Source organism: Erinaceus europaeus, chromosome 12, assembly GCF_950295315.1.
Source record: "Erinaceus europaeus chromosome 12, mEriEur2.1, whole genome shotgun sequence".
Lineage (NCBI taxonomy): Eukaryota > Metazoa > Chordata > Mammalia > Eulipotyphla > Erinaceidae > Erinaceus > Erinaceus europaeus.
This window is the reverse complement of record NC_080173.1, coordinates 84,767,179-84,786,749: the sequence shown is the minus strand read 5'-3', so window position 1 is coordinate 84,786,749 and position 19,571 is coordinate 84,767,179. Positions and strand designations below refer to the sequence as shown.

The 19,571-nt window shown below is 49.5% G+C and overlaps 1 protein-coding gene across 3 annotated transcripts; it reads left to right on the top strand.

Moving 5' to 3' along the window:
- Positions 1–1,288: 1,288 nt before the first annotated feature.
- Positions 1,289–19,283, top strand: PLD2 (phospholipase D2). Of its 3 annotated transcripts, XM_060204216.1 has the most exons (25): positions 1,289–1,424; positions 1,895–2,004; positions 2,089–2,219; positions 2,313–2,455; positions 2,900–3,005; positions 3,097–3,162; positions 3,297–3,355; positions 3,491–3,583; positions 3,674–3,826; positions 5,245–5,394; positions 10,617–10,700; positions 10,843–10,921; positions 13,143–13,253; positions 13,387–13,557; positions 14,890–15,016; positions 15,191–15,309; positions 15,401–15,514; positions 15,602–15,706; positions 15,901–15,989; positions 16,087–16,200; positions 16,333–16,382; positions 16,615–16,749; positions 16,917–17,070; positions 18,195–18,309; positions 18,513–19,283. In XM_060204216.1, the coding sequence occupies exons 2-25, from the start codon at positions 1,896–1,898 to the stop codon at positions 18,735–18,737; spliced, it is 2,802 nt and encodes a 933-aa protein (XP_060060199.1). In that variant the 5' UTR covers positions 1,289–1,424; position 1,895; the 3' UTR covers positions 18,738–19,283. The 3 variants fall into 3 exon arrangements, with proteins under 3 accessions (XP_060060199.1, XP_060060200.1, XP_060060201.1); XM_060204217.1 differs by lacking the exon at positions 5,245–5,394; XM_060204218.1 differs by lacking the exons at positions 1,289–1,424; positions 1,895–2,004 and having other exon boundaries at positions 2,084–2,219; positions 2,297–2,455.
- Positions 19,284–19,571: the final 288 nt, after the last annotated feature.

Sequence of the window (19,571 nt, the reverse complement as noted above, 5' to 3'; positions counted from 1 at the left end):
AGCAGGTCTGCAGGTGTCTTTCTCTTCCCCTCTGTCTTCCCGTCCTCTCACGATATCTCTCTGTCCTATCCAACAATGATGACAGCAATAACAACAACAACAATAACAACAACAAGGGCAACAAAAGGGGAAAATGGCCTCCAGGAGCAGTGGATTTTGTAGTGCAGGCACTGAGCCCCAGCAATAGCCTTGGAGGCAAAAAGAAGAAAAAACAAACAAACAAATGTTCATCAAAAGGAGAGAAAAAGAAATCTGCTTTGCGAAGTGTGGGCGGGGATCCAATGTCATATGGTGGAGGACGGTGAGGTTAGTGGAGGTTGAGGTATGGTGACACCCATCTTGGGGAGATGTGGTTTTACTACTGTGACAACCACCATATAAATCAACATTTCCTCAGTAAAGTGATTTTTAAGAAAAGGAGGAAGAAACTCTGCTTTTTAAAATTCGTAGTCTTGGGAGTTGGGCGGTAGCGCAGTGGGTTAAGCGCAGGTGGTGTAAAGCGCAAGGACCCGCATGAGGATCCTGGTCCAGCCCCCAGCTCCTCCCACCTTGGGGGGGGTCGTTTCACAGGTGGTGAAGCAGGTCTGCAGGTGTCCATCTTTCTCTCCCCATCTCTATCTTCCCCTCCTCTCTCCATTTCTCTGTCCTATCCAACAACGATATCAGTAACAACAATAAAACAAGGCCTACAAAAGGGAATAAATAAATAAATATTTAAAATAATAATAATTATTATTATAATTTTGTCTTTTGTCTTGAGAAGCTGATCCCCCCCTCCCCATTCCCTCCTAGATCCTATTAGCAAGTTCCAGAGGAGCAGGTTCGGTGACACGCTCACTGCTGCTGCCTGCTCAGCACAGGGCTTGGAGCAAGTGCGCAATAAAAGGCGAATGAATGAAAGAATGCCAGCTTGCCTACTCTGATGATTTCGGGGCTACCATCCCTCGGGCCTCTGACTCCCTGTTTCCTTCCACCTCCAGAAGCGGGCTAGGCCTGGCTGTGTGGCGCGCAGCTCGGGCGGAGGGCGCCAGCGAGCGGGTCCCCGCCCGTAGGCGGCACCGCCAGGGTCTCCCGCCTCCTCCCACCCCCCGCAGCGGAGGAATGTGCCCAGCTTCCAGCGACCACTGGGCGGCGCCAGGGGACCTCTGACAGACGGCGCGGGACAGACGGACAGACCGCGCACAGCGCCTGCGGGGCACCGGGAGCGGGCGGGGGACTGGGCTGGCAGAGCAGCCCCCAGACCTCTAGGGGCGCCGGGGCCGACTGGGCGGGGGCGGGCCGGGGCGGCCGCAAATCCCGCGGAGGTGCGACGGAGACGGGGGCCGGCCCTGAGCATCCGCCCCGCCCGGCTGGTCTGGTGTGGCCGCCCGCCCGGCCTCTGCGCAGCCCGTCGGCTCGGCTGCCCGCGCGGCCCCGGCTGCCGGGTGAGAGAACGGGGCGGGGGCGCCGCGGGTCCCGGGGCGGGTGGGGGCGGCGGGGCCAGAGCGCGCGGCTGCGGGGCCTCCGCGCCCAGATTGCGGGTTTTCCTCCCGGGCGGGAAGTGCATAACTTCCTCATTCCCGCCCGGACCCCCCTGGCCGGGCTGACCGGGGCGCGCCGGCCCTTTGACCCGGGAGGCCCCTTCCCTTGCTCGGCTCGGCCGGGATCCGCGGCCACTCGGGCCTGGCTGGCTGTTCCCCGGCGCCGCGGGGACTTCGGATAAGGGACCGAGATTGGGAGCGGAGGGTGGTGGTGGTGCCGGGAAACGGGTGGAGCTGGCAGATGAGTGGAGGTATCTGCAAGGGCGACCTGGGAGGGGAGAAGGGAGGCCTGCGGGAGGCCCGGCCTGAGTGGGGGCGGGGTGGGGTGTTTTGCAAGGCAGATCACCTCCTCGAGACCTCCCGGGTGTTTCCAGCATGCCTACGTCCCCCGAAAGCCTCTTCCCCCCGGGGGATGACCTAGACTCCGGCCAGTTGCACATGGAGCCTGATGAGATGGACACTCTGAAGGAGGGAGAGGACCCAGGTACCCAGTGGGGACGGCTTCCCCAGAGGGGCTACAGCTTCACGGGAAGGTCTACACTCGTGCACTTACTTTCTTTTCTCCCAGCTGACCGGATGCACCCTTTTCTGGCCATCTATAACCTGCAGCCTCTGAAAGCGTACCCCTTGGTGTTCGCCCCCGGCGTCCCCGTCACAGCCCAGGTGGTTGGCACTGAAAGATACACCAGTGGATCCAAGGTGGCTAGGCTGGCACCGGTGGAGGGAGAGCTGGCTGGCATGGGAGGCTGGAACCCAACCAGGAGACATTCATTCAGTTTCTCATGCTTCCAGGTGGGAACCTGTACTCTGTATTCTGTCCGCCTGACTCATGGTGACTTTACCTGGACAACCAAGAAAAAGTTTCGCCATTTCCAGGAGCTGCACCGTGAACTCCTGAGACACAAAGTCTTGATGAGTCTGCTTCCTTTGGCCCGGTGAGGGGTGGGGGCGGGGCAGACCCCCTGTTGGGGAGGGCAGGTACTCCTTCCCCTGCAACAGTAAGTGTATCATTCTATCACTGCCCAGACCTCATCACTCTTTCCTACCTGCCTGTTTCCCAGGCAACAGACCTTCCTTCTCCAAAGCACTTTCTCCTCCCACTGACCACTGGGCCGCCTGCCCTGACCCTGGTTACCAGGAAACCTCCCCATTTCAGTTCTGCCTGTCCAAGCTTCAGTAATGCCAGATCTAGGCTAGATGCCGAAAATGCTCTTGGCAGCCTTCCGCCCCCCCCCCCCTTTTTTCTCCCAGTTGGGAGACTTCTTTCTGCCAGCCTCTAGGCCTCTTGTTTACCTCCAGTCCTCATCTCCTGTGTTCCAGGGATCCAGGCACACAGTCTCCCAGCCTCTTACTTGCCCCTCACATCTTCCTTCCCACAGTTTTGCTGTTGCCTATTCTCCAGCCCGAGATGCAGCCAACAGAGAGATCCCCTCTCTCCCTCGAGTAGGTCCCGAGGGCTCCAGCAGACATGCATCCAGCAAACAGGTGTGTGCAGACACCAGGTCCCCTGGGAAGATGTTTGGTGTGCAAATACCTCTAGTTCCATCTTTCTCTCTATTTCTCATCCCCACTGTAGAAATACCTGGAGAATTATCTCAACCGCCTCCTCACCATGTCTTTTTACCGCAATTATCGTGCCATGGTAAGACCCTAGAGCCTGGGCATTCAGAGCTGGAGAGAGTAATCAGAACCCCATGAAGCAGAAGAGCATGAACATTCAGGTCCAAGGGACTGAAACCTAGAGCCATTCTTCTGAGTCTTTGTCTCCTTCTGCAGACGGAGTTCCTGGAAGTCAGTCAACTGTCTTTTATCCCAGACCTTGGCTCCAAAGGAGTGTGAGTGTCTGACACCCCTCATCTGGCCATCTGCAAACATCTGGATTTCTCCCTGCCTGAGATGGGGGAAGCAGTGCAAGTTGGGCTGGCCATTTGGATTCCTCATCCTGGATCTCTTCCTTATTGACCCTACAGGGAAGGGGTGATCCGGAAGCGTTCAGGTGGCCACCGTGTTCCTGGCCTCACCTGCTGTGGCAGAGACCAAGTTTGTTATCGTTGGTCTAAGAGGTGAGGCTTCTAGCTGTGTATCGAGGCGGGGTGGGAGTGAGGAAGAAGGTCCCAAGGACAGAGAGAAATGGACAGAACCCTCTGTCTCAGGTGGCTGGTGGTGAAGGACTCATTCCTGCTGTATATGTGTCTCGAGACTGGCACCATCTCATTTGTTCAGCTCTTTGATCCTGGCTTTGAGGTGCAGGTGGGGAAAAAGAGCACAGAGGCACGCTATGGGGTCCGGATCGACACCTCCCACAGGTAAGACCTAGTGGTATGGACAGACAACAGGCAGGGCTGGTTGACACGTATGTTCCCATAAGTGAGGAATCACTCTCTATTAGAAAGAAAGAAGTAACTGCTGGGCATGGCGGCATTGTGTAGGCACAGAGTCCCAGCAGCACTGCTAGTGGCTGAAATAAAATGAAATAAAAGTAGATACTTGGTGAATGAAGAACCATTTGAGGGTCCAAAGAGACTGGAGAGAGCTGAGTGAAAGAGACCAGAGTAGAAAGGAAGGCGTTTGCGCCTCACTGGATCTATGATTTTAAACATTGGGACTGCTTTTGCACGTATTTTATTTTATATTTATTTATATTTTTTAATTTATTTTTTAGATAGAGAGTGAAAGAGACCACAGCACTAAACCTTCCTTCAATTCAGTTAGGACTGTGTTATTTTGATGGCCTGAGATTGTTTTTGAGTCTGGGCAGAGAAGAGGATTGAGTATAAGGGACTCTGGATGTGAAAAATTCTTTCCACAGACCAGTGAAATAGCTCACTTGGACAGTGTGCTGCTCTGTCAGGGGCTCAGCTCAGGCTCAAGCCTGTTCCCCACTGTACTGAAGGAAGTTTTGATACTGTGGTGTGTGTCTTTCTATCTCTCCCTCCCCTACTCTATCTTTATCTTTTAAAAGTCTCTCCACTCATTTATGTATTTTGTTGAAAAAAATCTGAGTTTCTGACACAATACAAGATGCCAGGGACCCAGTTGTGACTAACGTAGATATATGCTATGTCCTTGGCTGTTGGTGATGCCCAGGACTGTTGGCATGCACTGGGCAGAAGAGACAGCTCACTGAGTAGGGCACATATCTTGCCATGTGCACAGGTTTGAGCCCCAGCACCACCTGGGAAGTGCTATGGCAATGGAGGAAGCTTCAGTGCTGGAGTGCCTCTCTTTCCTATTTCTGTCTGAATGAAGAAGCAGCTGGAGGTGGAGAAAAAGTGTGTGTGAGAGACCTAGCTATACAAAAAAAAAAAAAAAAAAAGTTGTATATGTGCTCAACCAGGTGCACTCCTGCATTGGTCTTTCTAAAATACTTTTTTTTAAAAAAAATATTTTATTTATTTATTAATGAGAAAGATAGGAGGAGAGAGGGAAAGAACTAGATATCACTTTGGTACATGTGCTGCTGGGGATTGAACTCAGGACCTCATGCTTGAGAATCCAATGTTTTATCCATTGTGCTACCTCCTGGACCACCTTTCTAAAATACTTGAAAGGGTCCTAATTGTGTGTTTTTTTGTTTTGTTTTATAAATAAGCTATTTCAATAGAAAGAAAGGAAAAAAAGTCCTGTGAAGTCCTGCTGCACTATGCAAGGGGAAAGGTTTTTGTGCAAGGCCAGGCAGAGGCCTAGAGGTTGAGGACATGACTCATCTCATTGTTCTGTCCAGGTCCTTGATTCTTAAATGCAGCAGCTACCGGCAGGCACGATGGTGGGGCCAGGAGATCACTGAGTTGGCTCAGGGCCCTGGAAGAGACTTCCTACAGTTCCATCGTCATGACAGCTACGCTCCACCCCGGTCTGGGACCTTGGCCCGGTGGTGAGACACTGATGTCCTCTCAGAGCTTGTCTGATCATCTCAACCTCCTTGATGGTCACTGAGTCCTTAATCCTGCTTTATCTCTTTCACCCCCTTTTGATCTCAACAACCTCCTGCTTTGACTTCTTTTTTTTCTTTTTAACCAGAGCACTTGTTCAGCTCTGGCTTATAGTGGGGGGGGGGGGGGGGGTTTGAACCTGGGACTTGGAGCCTCAGGCATGAGAGTCTGTTTGCATAACCATTATGCTGTCTACCCTCCACCCCTGCTTTGACTTCTAACTCTCCCTCACACTCTGACTTTTCTAACCACTCTTACCTGGTTTTCAGATAACCACAGTTATCTGAGTTTTGACAACCCTCTCCCCAAGCTTGGTAATGTCCTTTGGTTCCTGAGCTCTCTGACCTCCGCCAAGCATGAAGCCCCGACAAAGTCCTGGCAGCAAAAACAAAACAAAACAGCAAGAACACATTAAGTAAAAAATTGAAAGTTGGGGACCATGCAGTGGCTCACCCACTACAGTCCACTTTCTAATGCATGAGAACCCAGGTTCAAGCTCCCAGTCCCCACCTGCAGGCAGGGAGCTTCATGAGTGATAAAACCATGCTGCAGGTATCTGGGTTTTTTTGTTGTTGTTGTTGTTGTTTTTTAATCAGAGCTCTATACAGCTCTAGTTTATGGTGTTGTGGGGGATTGAACCTGGGGCTTGGGAGACTCAGGCATGAGAATCTCTTTGCATAACCATTATTCTATCTATCCCCGCCCAATATATGTCCTCTCTATGTCTCTTTCCCTTTATCTCTCATTCTATTTTTTTAAAAAGACGATATCAGGGGCCGGACAGTAGCACACCGGGTTACGTGCACATGGTGTGAAGTGCAAGGACCGCCATAAGGATCCCAGTTAGAGTGCCCAGCTCCCCACCTGCAGGGGGTCACTCTGCAGATGTCTATCTTTCTCCCTCTCTGTCTTCCCCAACCCTCTACATTTCTCTCTGTCTTATCCAACAACAACAGCAGCAGTGACAACAATAACAACAACAAGAGCAACAAAAATGGGGAAAAAATAGCCTCCAGGTGCAGTGGATTTGTACTGTAGGCACTGAGCCCCAGCAATAACCCTGGAGGCAAAAAAAAAAAAAAAAAAAAAGACTATCAGGAGTGGTGGAATTGTGCAGGTACCAAGTCCCAGCAATAACCAGAAAAGGAAGGGAAGGAAGAAAGGGGCTGGGCAGTGACATACTCCATAGAGCAGACGTTGCAATACGCCGAGACCCACGTTCAAGCCCCCAGTTCCCACTTCAGAGAGTGAGCTTTGCAAGTGGTAAAGCAGTGCTGCGTGCATCTCTCTTTCTCTCTCCCTCTCTATCTTCCCCTTCCCTCTCGATTTCTTTCTGTCTCTACCCAATAAATGGATAAGTGGATAAATAAAATATTTAGAAATATTATTTTTAAGAAAGGGAAGAAAAAGAAAGTCCCTACTCATTGCACAGCTGTTGACACCAGTCCTTCTTTCACACTCCCTTCCTACAGTCCTGCTTCACTGTCTGGAAGTAACTCACGACAATGTGATCTTTATGCTCCCAAACCTTTGCCTGTGTATTTTCATATACTTATGCGTATATCCTGCTTTTCAACATTTCTTTTTTTTTTCTTTCTTCTTTGTCTTTCTTTCTTTTTTCCCCAAACAGAGACAAGAGACAAATAGGGAGAACAAGAGGATCTCTATTTTACTGGTTCTGAAGCTTCCCCCTGAAGGTGGAGACCAGAGGCTTAATTTAAACTCAGGTCCTCACACATGGTAACATACACTCTACTGGGAATACTACCACCTGGCCCTTATGTTCCCTCTGCCCTTTTTTTTTTTCCAGTTCCTGGAAATAAACCCAGGGTTTTGTGTATGCAGTGGCATTGCTAAGCAGCCTACCCAAGCTGCTTTATTATTTATGGAGACAAAGCAAAAGAGACAGAAAATTAGAAGAGACAGAGAAATACCACACTGGTCCATCGTCCAAGAAGCTCCCCGTGGTGCTGTCTGTGGTGCTTCCATGTGGTGCTGGGGGTTTCAGACCCTGGGCCTTATGTATACGTAAGATGCACACTCTACTGGGTGAGCTATTATAATTACTATTAGTGTTGTTATTGATGTCATTGTTGTTGGATAGGACAGTGAGAAATGGAGAGAAGAGGGGAAGACGGGGAAAGAAGACAGACACATGCAGACCCACTTCACCACTGTGAAGATTTCACCCTGCAGGTGGGAACCAGGGGCTTAAATCCAGGTCCTTGCGCACTTTAATGTGTGCATTTGACCAGGTGTGCCACGACTGGCCTCCCCCCCCTTTTTAAAGATTTTATTTATTTATTAATGAGAAAGAGAAGAGAAGAGAGAGAGAAAGAACCAAACATCACTCTGGTACATGTGCTGCCAGGAATTGAACTAGGGACCTCATGCTTGAGAGTCCAGTGCTTGATCCACTATGCCACCTCCTGGACCACCACCACCTTTTTTTTTAACACAAAAGAGAACCAGAGCATCACTCTGACACATGCAATGCCAGGGACCCTGTACTTCTAAGTCTGATGCCCTAACCACTGCAACATGTTTTGGGCTGCACTACCTCTTTTTTAAAAGATAGAGGCAGGGAGAATAACAGAGACCACAAGGCCAAAGCCTCTTTCAGTCTGGTGGGGGGGTGGGTTCGAACCTCGGTTGTGCACATGGCAAAACAGCATACTATCCAAGTGAGCTATTTTGCTGATTTGCACTACTTTTTTAAAAAATATTTATTTATGTATTCCCTTTTGCTGCCCTTGTTGTTTTATTGTTGTAGCTATTACTGTTGTTATTGATGTCGTCGTTGTTGGATAGGACAGAGAGAAATGGGAGGGGAGGGGAAGACAGACACCTGCAGACCTGCTTCACTGCCTGTGAAGCGACTCCCCTGCAGGTGGGGAGCCGGGGACTTGAACCGGGATCCTAACCAGTCCTTGCGCCACGTGTGCTTTAACCAGCTGTGCTACCACCTGACTCCCTAAAACTTTTTTTTAAATCTTTATTGGATAGAGACAGCCAGAAATTGAGAGGGAGGGGATGAGAAACAGAGAGACACATGCAGCCCTGCTTCACCACTCGCAAAGCTTTCCCCATGCAGGTGGAGACCGGGGGCTTGAACCTTGGTCTTTGAGAATTGCAACATGTGTGCTCAACCAGGTGCGCCATTGCCCAGTCCCCAGACCACCCTTTAATACATTTTTAAAAATATTTTATTTATTTATTTATGAAAAAGATAGGAGGAGAGAGAGAAAGAACCAGACATCACTCTGGTACATGTGCTGTCAGGGATTGAACTCAGAAACTCATGTTTGAGAATCCAATGCTTTATCCATTGCAACACCTCCTGGACCACCCCTTTAGTACATTTTTTAAAATGTTACTCCATGGCCTGGGAGGTGGCACAACGGATACAGTGTTGGACTCTCAAGCGTGAGCTCCCAAGTTTGTTTCCTGGCATTTCATGTGCCAGAGTGATGTTCTGGCTTTTTTTTTCCCCTCTCAAATTATTTTTTAAAAAGGTAGAATGGGGATGGTATGGGAGGTGACACAGTGGTAAAGCTTTGAACTCTCAAGTATGAGGTCCTGAGTTCGATCCCCAGCAGCACATGTGCCAGAGTGATGTCTGGTTCTTTCTCTCTCCTCCTATCTTTCTTATAAATAAATAAAATATTAAAAAGAAAAAGGTAGAAGGGGGAGTGGGCAGTGGCTCAGTGGGTTAATCGCACATGGTGCAAAGCATAAGGACCAGCTCAAGGATCCCAGTTCGAGCCCCTGGCTCCCCACCTGCAAGGGGCATCACTTCACAGGCGGTGAAGCAGGTATGCAAGTGTCTATCTTTATCTCCTCTTCTCTGTCTTCCCCCTACTCTATTTTTCTCTATCCTATCCAACAACGACAGCAGTAACAACAACAATAACAACAACAATGACAACAACAACAATGATAACAACAATGATAAACAACGAGGGCAACAAAAGGAAAAAATGGCCTCCAGGAGCAGTGGCTTCGTAGTGCAGGCACTAAGCCCCAGCAATAACCCTGGAGGGAAAAAAAAAAGGTAGAAGGTAGAATGGAGGGACCAGGTGGTGTTGCACCTGGTTAAGTGCACATATTACAGTGCACAAGGACCCAGGTTCAAGCCCTTGGTCCCACCTACAGGGTGAAAGCTTAATGACTGGTGAAGCAGGGCTACAGGTGTCTCTGTCTCTCTCCTCTATCTCCCTGTCCCCTCTCAATTTCTATATCCATTAATAAATAAATAAATAAATAAATAAGCTTTATTTAAAAAAAAAAGAATGTTGAGGCTGGGTTGTGGCACACCAGGTTGAGCACACATGTTACAATGTGCAAGGACCCCTGTTGGAGCCCCCAGTCCCCACCTGCAGGGGGAAAGCTTTGTGAGTGGTGAAGCAGGTCTGCAGGTGTCTGTCACTCTTCCCTCTTGATTATTAGCTGTCTCTGTTCAATAAATAAAGATGATAAAATAGTTTAAAAGGTAGAATGATACACACACACATATATAATTTATTTTAATGAGAGAGAGATGCAGAGGACTGTTCAACTCTAGCTTGTGGTGGTGCTAGAGACTGAACCTGGGACTTTTGGTGCCTTAGTCATCAAAGTATTTTTGCATAGCTATTATCTTCCCCGCTCCCAAAAAATGTTATTTATGGTTATAGCAATTTTCTTGTTTACTACTGAAATGTAATGTTGTTTACTATAATTAATCCTCCCAGTTTTTGGTCACTGTCTTTTAAAATTTTTTTTTTAATTTTTTATTATCTTTATATATTTATTGGATCAAAACAGAAATTGAAAGGGAAGGGGGAGATAGGGAGAGAGCTTCACCACTCTCAAAGCTTTCCCTCTACAGGTGGGGACTGGGGGCTCAAATCTGGGTCCTTACGCATTATAATTATAACTCAACCAGGTGTGCCACCACCTGGACCCCCTGTCTCTAATTTATTATTTCTCTGTACATTTTCATTCTATCTAGCTCATACTGGCAAATTTATTCCCCTTTAACATATCTGATACTGTCTGACCTGATCACTCTTGACCTTTGATCCTGCTGTCATCTCTGACCTGTGACTGTCCTCTGGTCTTCACTCTCCAGAGCTTTCTGACTTCTGACTCCTCTGACCTCCTTGGCTTGGCCTCCCCCCAGGTTTGTGAATGGGGCAGGTTACTTTGCTGCTGTAGCAGACGCCATCCTGCAAGCTCAAGAGGAGATTTTCATCACAGACTGGTGGTAAGTAGGGATCAAAAGCCCAAGCAAGAAGGGGCAGGATAGGACCTGCCTCTTATCAGCAGGGAGGAAAAAAATGGGGAAAAGGAGACATGGCCTGGTGTCTGGGGTATAACTACCTCTTTCCTCCTGCACTGAACTCCAGGTTGAGTCCTGAGATTTACCTGAAGCGTCCAGCCCATTCAGATGACTGGAGACTGGACATTATGCTGAAGAAAAAGGCGGTGAGAAGAATGACCAGACTGGAGGGGAAGTGTGTGGGAGGTTGCCTGTGGGTGGAGATTGGCTAGAAGGAACTGCAGCAATGGGGAAGATAGGGAAGGAATCCAGGCTTCAGGAGGAGGAAGGAAATGTGCCCATTTCTGGATGAATGTCTGGCAAGCATCACCTGCCTCCTCCCTCAGAAAGAATTTTAGTTACCAGAGTCGGGGGGTAGTGCAGCGGCTTAAGCGCACGTGGCACAAAGTGCAAGGACCAGTGTAAGGATCCCAGTTCAAGCCCCCGGCTCCCCACCTGCGCAGGGTGGGGGGGAGGTCCCTTCACAGGCAGTGAAGCAGGTCTGCAGGTGTCTTTCTCTCCCCCTCGGTCTTCCCTTCCTCTCTCCATTTCTCTCTGTCCTATTTAATAATGGTGACATCAATAAAATTAATAACTACAGCAACAATGAAAAACAACAAGGGCAACAAAAGGGAAAATAAATATAAAAGATTAAAAGAAAAACCAGAATTGGGAGTCCGGCGGTAGCGCAGTGGGTTAAGCGCATGTGGCACAAAGCTCAAGAACCGGTGGAAGGATCCTGGTTGGAGCCCAGGCTCCCCACCTGCAGGGGAGTCGCTTCACAAGCAGTGAAGCAGGTCTGCAGGTATCTATCTTTCTCTCCTCCTCTCTGTCTTCCCCTCCTCTCTCCATTTCTCTCTGTCCTATCCAACAACGTAGACATCGATAACAACAACAACAAGGGCAACAAAAGGGAAAATAAATAAATAAAAACCCTTTAAAAAATAATTTTAGTTATTTATTTAGTTTTTTTTTATTTACTATTATCATTATTTTTATAGCCACCAGGCTTATTACTGGAGCTTGGTGCTGGCACTATGAATCCACTGCTCCCTGTGGCCATTTTATCCCCCCCTTTTTTTTCTTTCTAATTTTTATTAGATAGGACAGAGGGAAATTGAGAGAGGATGGGGAAGTAAAGAGAGAGACACCTGCAGACCTCTCACTGCTCATGAAGTGGACTTCCCCCCCCTCCCCCCCCCGCAGGTAGGGAGCAGTGGCTCGAACCCTTCTTGTACTTGGTGTGCTTAACCAGGTGCGCCTCTGCCCGGTCCCAAGAACTTTTTCTTTTAATTTATTTATTTTGGATAGAGACAGAGAAATTGAGAGAGAAGGAGGAACTAGAGAGAGAGAGAAGCACCTGTAGTACTTGCTTTACCACTCATGAAGCTTTCTTCCTGCAGGTGGGGACCAGGGACTCAAACCTGGGTCCTTGTCCATTGCTGTTATTATTTACTTATTTGAGAGAATGAGAATCAGAACATCATTCTGGCACCTGTGATGCTGAGGATAAAACTCGACACCTTATGTTTTTTCTTTGTTTGTTTTACTTTTGCAACAGAGCACTGCTCAGCTCTGGTTTACAGTGATACTGGGATTGAACCTGGGACTTCAGACCCTCAGCCATGAGAGTCTTTTGCATAACCATTATGCTGTCTCCCCAGCCCGGTCCTTTTACATTGTAATGTATATGCTCAACCAGGTGTGTGCCACCACCTAACCCTATTTTTTAATTGTTTTATTATTATCATTATTATTTTTCCTAGAACACTGGCTTGTGGTAGTGCTAGAGGTTGAAGCTGGGACCTTTGAGGCCTCAGGCATGGAAGTCTTCTTGTATAACCACTATGCTATCTCCCCAGGCCCCAAGGAGCACTCTGGATGTTCTTCCTCTACCTGGCATAGACTTCTTTCCCAGTGCCCACTACACTTTATTGTGTTACTCAAGGGCGTGCATTTCCAACTCTCCCACTGGGCTGATTAGCTTGACTATTTCCAGTGTGAGGATCACTGCCATGTTGGGACATTCATGGGTGTTAATGAACAGGAGTTATGTGGATGGTGCAGAGGGAGTGGGCAAGTGGCTGGATAGCTCATAGCAAGTGAGATGGAAGGAAAGATAGGAGGTTGGGAAGGCAGATGAGTAAGAGTGTGGGTGGGTAGATGGATGGATGGATGGATGTTAGATGGTAGATAAATGGGAAGATAGATGATGGATAGATGATGATAGGTGGGTAGATGTGAGGGTGGATGAGAGGGTAAGCATGGATGAATCCAGTCTAGGCGTGCTGTGGACATCAAAGCAGGGCACCGAGCATTGAGTCTCTCCGGGCAGGCTGGAGGGACCAAAGGAATTCTGAGCATAAAGTCTGTCTCACTCACCACTAGGAGGAGGGTGTCCGTGTGTCTGTACTGCTGTTTAAGGAAGTGGAGTTGGCTTTGGGCATCAACAGTGGCTATAGCAAGAGGACTCTAATGCTGCTACACCCCAACATAAAGGTGATTCTCCGGTCTCAGGCCCCCTTCTATACTGAAGCCACCTCAGTACTCTTCCCCACACCCTCAAGCCTCCTTCTCCTTGACCCAGCATCTACCCTGTCTTTGCTCACCTAAGCCCACCTTCTTTTTCCAGGTGATGCGCCACCCAGACCAGGTGACACTGTGGGCCCATCATGAGAAGCTCCTGGTGGTAGACCAAGTGGTGGCTTTCTTAGGGGGGTTGGACCTCGCTTACGGCCGCTGGGATGACGTGCACTACCGACTGACAGACCTGGGGGACTCCTCTGAATCAGGTGCCCCACAGGTAATCCCACAGGGAGCTCTTCTTTTTTTTATTTATTTATTCCTTTTTGTTGCCCTTGTTGTAGTTATTATTGTTGTTATTGATGTAATTGTTGTTGGACAGGACAGAGAGAAATGGAGAGAGGTAGGGAAGACAGAGGGGGAGAGAAAGACAGATACCTGCAGACCTGCTTCACCGCTTTTGAAGCAATTCCCCTGCAGGTAGGGAGCTGGGGCTTGAACTGGGTTCCTTATGCCGGTGCTCACGCTTTGCACCATGTGCACTTAACCCGCTTTGCTACACCCGACAGGGAGCTCTTCTTGAGCACCCTCAACCTCAGCTAACCTAAGTCCATACTCCTTCCCAGCCCAGCTTTCCTCCTCCTACTCACTCCAAGCTCTGCCCACCCAGCTTCAAGAGTTCCTGGGCCTTTCTGGGACCCACCATGAATCTACAACAATCCAGCCCCTTCCCCATGGCCACTATTCACTGCCTCCTCCTCTTCCTGTAGGAACAGCAGAGGCAGCTACAGGGAATCAAATTCTCTGTCTCATATTTATTGTATATCTCTCAGTGTATCACACTCTTGTAAAATTTTTTTTAATATTGATTTAATGAGGCTGGGCTGTGGTACACCTAGTTAAGCACACGTTACAGTGTTCAAGGGCCTGGGTTTCAGCCCCCATTCCCCACCTGCAGAGAGGAAACTTCACAAGCAGTGAAGCAAGTACTGCAGGTCTCTCTCTCTCTCTCTCTCTCTCTCTCTATCTCTATCTTCCCCATCCTTCTCAATTTCTCTCTGACCTATCAAATAAAAAGGAAAAAATGGCTGTGGTGGATTCGTTGTGCAAGCATCAAGTACCAGAGATAACCCTGGTGACTAGATAGATAGACAGATAGATAGATAGGACAGAGAGACATTGAGCAGGGAAAAGAGCTAGAGAGAAAGAGAGACACCTGCAGCACTGCTTCACTGCTCATGCTTCTATTCCTGCATGTGGGGACCAGGGTCTTGAACCCAGGTCCTTGAGCATAAAATGTGTGCTCAACTGAGTGAGCCATTACCTAGCCCCTATTTTATTTTATTTTATTTTATTTTATTTTATTTTATTTTATTTTATTTTATTTTAATGGGAAAGATACACAGAAAATGAGACCAGAGCACTGCTCAGCTCTGGCTTATGGTGCTGCTAAGAATTGATCCTGGGACCTCGGAGCCTCAGACATGAAAGTCTTTTTGCATAACCACTATGCCATCTCCCCAGCTCACACTCTTTCAGTACTCCTGTCTTCTCTTGGGCCTTGGCTCTCATGACCTCTCCTTGTCCCTGGATTGGATTGTTCCCCCTACAGCCTCCCAGTTCAGGCCCAGACTCTCAGACCACTCCAGACCTCTCTGACAACCAACTCTTCTGGCTGGGCAAGGACTACAGCAATCTTATCACTAAAGATTGGGTACAGCTGAACCGGCCTTTTGAGGGTGAGAGTTCCCCTCCTCCAAAACCCTGGAGAGGTGGGCGCAGGGGCAGAAGTCAGGAATGGGACTGAAAATGGGACAACTAAGTCAAGGATAATGTGGATTTCCTCCTCCGTGCCCCAGACAGCCCCACCAAGCCCATTCCTGACTCCTCTCCTGACTCACTGGACCTCCCAGATTTCATTGACAGGGAGACCATGCCCCGGATGCCCTGGCGGGATGTTGGGGTGGTCGTCCAAGGCCCACCTGCCCGGGACCTTGCCCGCCACTTCATTCAGCGCTGGAACTTCACCAAGGTGCTCACTGTCTCCTGCAAAAGCTGAAGGTCTGGAGAGAACCAGAGGCAGCTCATCACCTCCCACTGACTCTGCCATCCCTCCCCCTCAGACTACAAAGGCCAAGTACAAGACACCCACGTACCCTTACATGTTGCCCAAGTCCACCAGCACTGCAAACCAGCTCCCCTTCACGCTCCCTGGGTGCCAGTGCACCACTGTGCAGGTGAGGTCCCCAGCCGACTCCCTCTGAGCTGAGCCAGGACCCTCCCCTTTGGGGTCAGGAACCACAGTATATTCGCACCCTTCTTAGGTTCTGCGATCAGTGGACCGCTGGTCAGCAGGGACTCTGGAAAACTCTATCCTCAACGCCTACCTGCACACCATCAGGGAGAGCCAGCATTTCCTCTACATTGAGGTCTGATGAGATGGGGGTGGGAGGGGTACAAAGTGGAGGGAATGTCCCAGGAGAGGAGGGGACAGTGGTTGCCAGTAGAGTGGGGCTGCTGAGGGCTAGTGTCACTGGGGCAGAAACCTGGAGCCTGGGCTTGCTGCCCCGGGGGGTTAGGACAGGGGCCAGGCTGCTGATGGCCAACTTTGGCCCTGCTTCAGAATCAGTTCTTCATCAGCTGCTCAGATGGGCGGACCGTCCTGAACAAGGTGGGCGACGAGATTGTGGACAGAATCCTGAAGGCCCACAAGTAAGGTGGACTGGACTGGTTGGAGGGTGGGAGCCTGAACAGCCTGAGCGGCAGTGCTTCAGGAACAGGTCACATCTCCAGTCCACCCCCTCCCCAGACAGGGCCAATGCTTCCGAGTCTACGTGCTTTTGCCCCTGCTCCCAGGATTTGAGGGTGACATCTCCACGGGTGGTGGCAACTCCATCCAAGCCATCTTACACTTCACTTACAGGTGACCCACCACACACACCTCTGATCAGGAGCCCATTCCACCATGCCCCCTCCTGACCCTGTCCTTATCCCCCTTTCTCCTGACTCCCTGTCCCCCCAACCTCTGCCTTCCTGACCTCTGTTTTGTCCTCAGGACCCTGTGCCGTGGAGAATATTCAATCCTACACCGCCTCAAAGCAGCCAGTGAGTGCTGGGGATAAGGGGGAGGGAAAAAGGTTCATGCCCTGGACCCCTGGGAGTAGGAGCATCAGCTAGGTGGAGGGAAGGAGGCTTTTGTTTTTGCCTGCCTTTGGGCTCCTGCCCCAGACCACAGGGTTTCACTGCAGGGAGAAACACAGAGTAGACGCTACAGCACAACACTGCACACAGAGGGCATCACTCACATCGATCCCCCTCCTATGTTTCTCATGCTCAGTGGGGACAGCATGGCGGGACTACATTTCCATCTGTGGGCTTCGCACGCACGGAGAGCTGGCTGGACACCCAATCTCCGAGCTCATCTACATCCACAGCAAGATGCTCATTGCAGACGACCGGACAGTCATCATTGGTCAGTGCTGGATCTGGACCTCTGGCAGTGAGACGAGGGTAGGGAGAGATGGAACATGGCCCAGCCAGGGGCGACGGGATGGAGCCTGCAGTTGAGGCCTAACAGGTGAGAGGCTGGTGCTCTGGGAATAGTGACGGAGTGGGGGGATTATCTTGCACACACCTCAGGATCTGCAAACATCAACGACCGGAGCTTGCTGGGGAAGCGAGACAGCGAGCTGGCTGTGTTGATTGAGGACACGGAGATGGAGCCGTCACTCATGGATGGTGTGGAGTATCAGGCGGGCAGGTTTGCCCTGAGTCTGCGGAAGCACTGCTTCAGGTAGAGTTGGGGGAGGAAGCTGGAAAAAGGGAGTCTGACTTTTGAGCAGGTATGAGAATTGCTTAGAGATTATACTGGATTTTCCATCGAGCAGGCCAATTCTTTTTTTGTATATCAGGCAAAGTATAAGGACATCAAAAAGTGTTTTAAAAATTTTTGCGAGCCCCCGGCTTCCCATCTGCACGGGAGTCGCTTCACAGGCAGTGAAGCAGGTCTGCAGGTGTCTATCTTTCTCTCCCCCTTTCTGTCTTCCCCTTCTCTCTCCATTTCTCTCTGTCCTGTCCAACAACGACGACATCAATACCAACAACAATAATAACTACAACAGTAAAACAACAAGGGCAACAAAAGGGAAAATAAATATATTTTTTAATTTGCATGTGTATTCATTTACTTTTTTGTCCTTGGTAGATATACTCATATATATAGTATATTTATCAAGACATATGCAGTATATTTATCAAACTATATGTGTATGTATACATCAAAGTACTCACCAGATTAGAGGCAAATGAAAACTCTGTAGGAGGGATAGGGAAACAGCATAATGGTTGTACTGTTATGCCTGAGACTCTGAGGTCACAAGTTCAGTACCCAGCACCACCATAAGTCAGAACTGAATAGTGCTCTAGAGTTTCTCTTTTCTTCCTTCCTCCTTTCCTTTCTTTATCTCTCATTAACAAATAAAATATTTAAGAGACCCTATTTACACTTATGTTTACTATTTCATAATACTTTTTTTTTTTTTTTACATTGCATCTACTTTGAATGACCTGGGTAGGTATCACCTAATTTTTCTGGTATTCAGGTTCTGGTGTGTGTGTGTGTGTGTGTATCTCACCGGGATTTGACAGGCTCTTCCAGCATGAGAGATTCCACTGCTTCCAGGCAGTAGAATGTTTTCTTTTTATTTCAGGTAGTGGCTGGTAGGGAGAGACACCGCAGCACTGCTTCGCCAACAGTGGAGCTTCCCCTGTGTTGTGGTGCTCCCATGTAGTGTTTGGGGTTTGAACTGGGGCCTTTCACATGTTAAGGTGTGTACTTTACTGGATAAACTATCTCCTGGCTTGGAGTTCTCTAAGGATCTCAATTTGGTCCTTTTGGGATCCCTCTTTCTCCTATAGTGTGATTCTTGGGGCAGATTCTCGGCCAAACCTGGATCTCCGAGACCCCATCTGTGATGACTTCTTCCAGTTGTGGCAAGACATAGCTGAGAGCAATGCTAACCTCTATGAGCAGGTGTGTACTGAGGGGCCACTGGCCCAGTGGAACTCATAGATTACCCTGTTCAGGGAGGGTGGAGGGTCTTGGTGGGAGGATACCAAGGGATTTAGTGGCTAAGGGTCACTGTGGTGGGAGGAGAGGGTGACCAGTTCAGTGAAACTTGGACTCCTGGGAGACTGTCCCCAAACCCTTTTGACTTCTGTGCCCCCCACCCACAGATCTTCCGCTGCCTGCCATCCAACGCTACACGTTCCCTGCGGGCACTCCGAGAGTACGTGGCCGTGGAGCCCCTAGCTACAGTCAGTCCTCCCCTGGCCCGATCTGAGCTCACCCAGGTCCAGGGCCACCTGGTCCACTTCCCTCTCAAATTCCTGGAGGATGAGTCTTTGCTGCCTCCCCTGGGTAGCAAGGAGGGTGTGATGCCCCTGGAAGTGTGGACATAGCTGTTGCCACAGCTTGAGAGAGTTTGTCACTCATATGCTGCTGGCCTCACAGAGTCTGGTTCCCTGTCCCCTGTGAAGGCTGAGGACAGGGCTCTTGTAGACCTGGGGGTGGCAGGCATCCCTGAAGAGGACTAGAGAAGTCATAGTGGACCTGTTCTTCAGAAGTTGTCTGAGAAGATGCTCCTAATCCTGGAGGGTCCCAGAGATGTTCATCCTCCATGATGTCCAGTTCAAACCACTGCTACAGAGAAGCCTAACTAACTCCTATCAATGTGCCAGGGACAAAGAAAGAATGAACTCTGTCCTGGGCCTCCTTACTCCTCCCTTCCTCTTCCCTGTCCTTGAACCCTCTGCTGGCCCCAGGAACTTTTCGAGTCCTTTGCTGCAAGGTGGAGAGGATAAGATCACTACTGGCATTAGCCCTCCACAGCAAAGGAGGGCTTGTAGAGAAGATGCACTCTAATTCCTCCACCAGCCTGCTGACAGACACTAACTTTGTATGAGTTCAATAAGCATTTCATAAATAAAAGCATAGAAAAAAACGTCTCTGCCTCCACTGAACCAACAACTCCCTGCCTAAGCACAGCACCAGACCTGTTCATCTTCTCTTTCCACACACTCCTCTTCTCTGTCGTCTGCTGTTGGGGAAAGGTGTTCACGGTGCAGCTGAGTCAGAAAAACCAAACCAGGACAAGTGGAGAACCATGGCCCTGGTATTGCAGCTACAGGAGAGGGAGGTGCAAGGAGACACTTGGGGTGGAGGTGGAGGTGCTTAGGGAAGCCCATTTGGGTGAGATAAAGAATATAGTCTTGGGGAGTCCGGTGGTAGTGCAG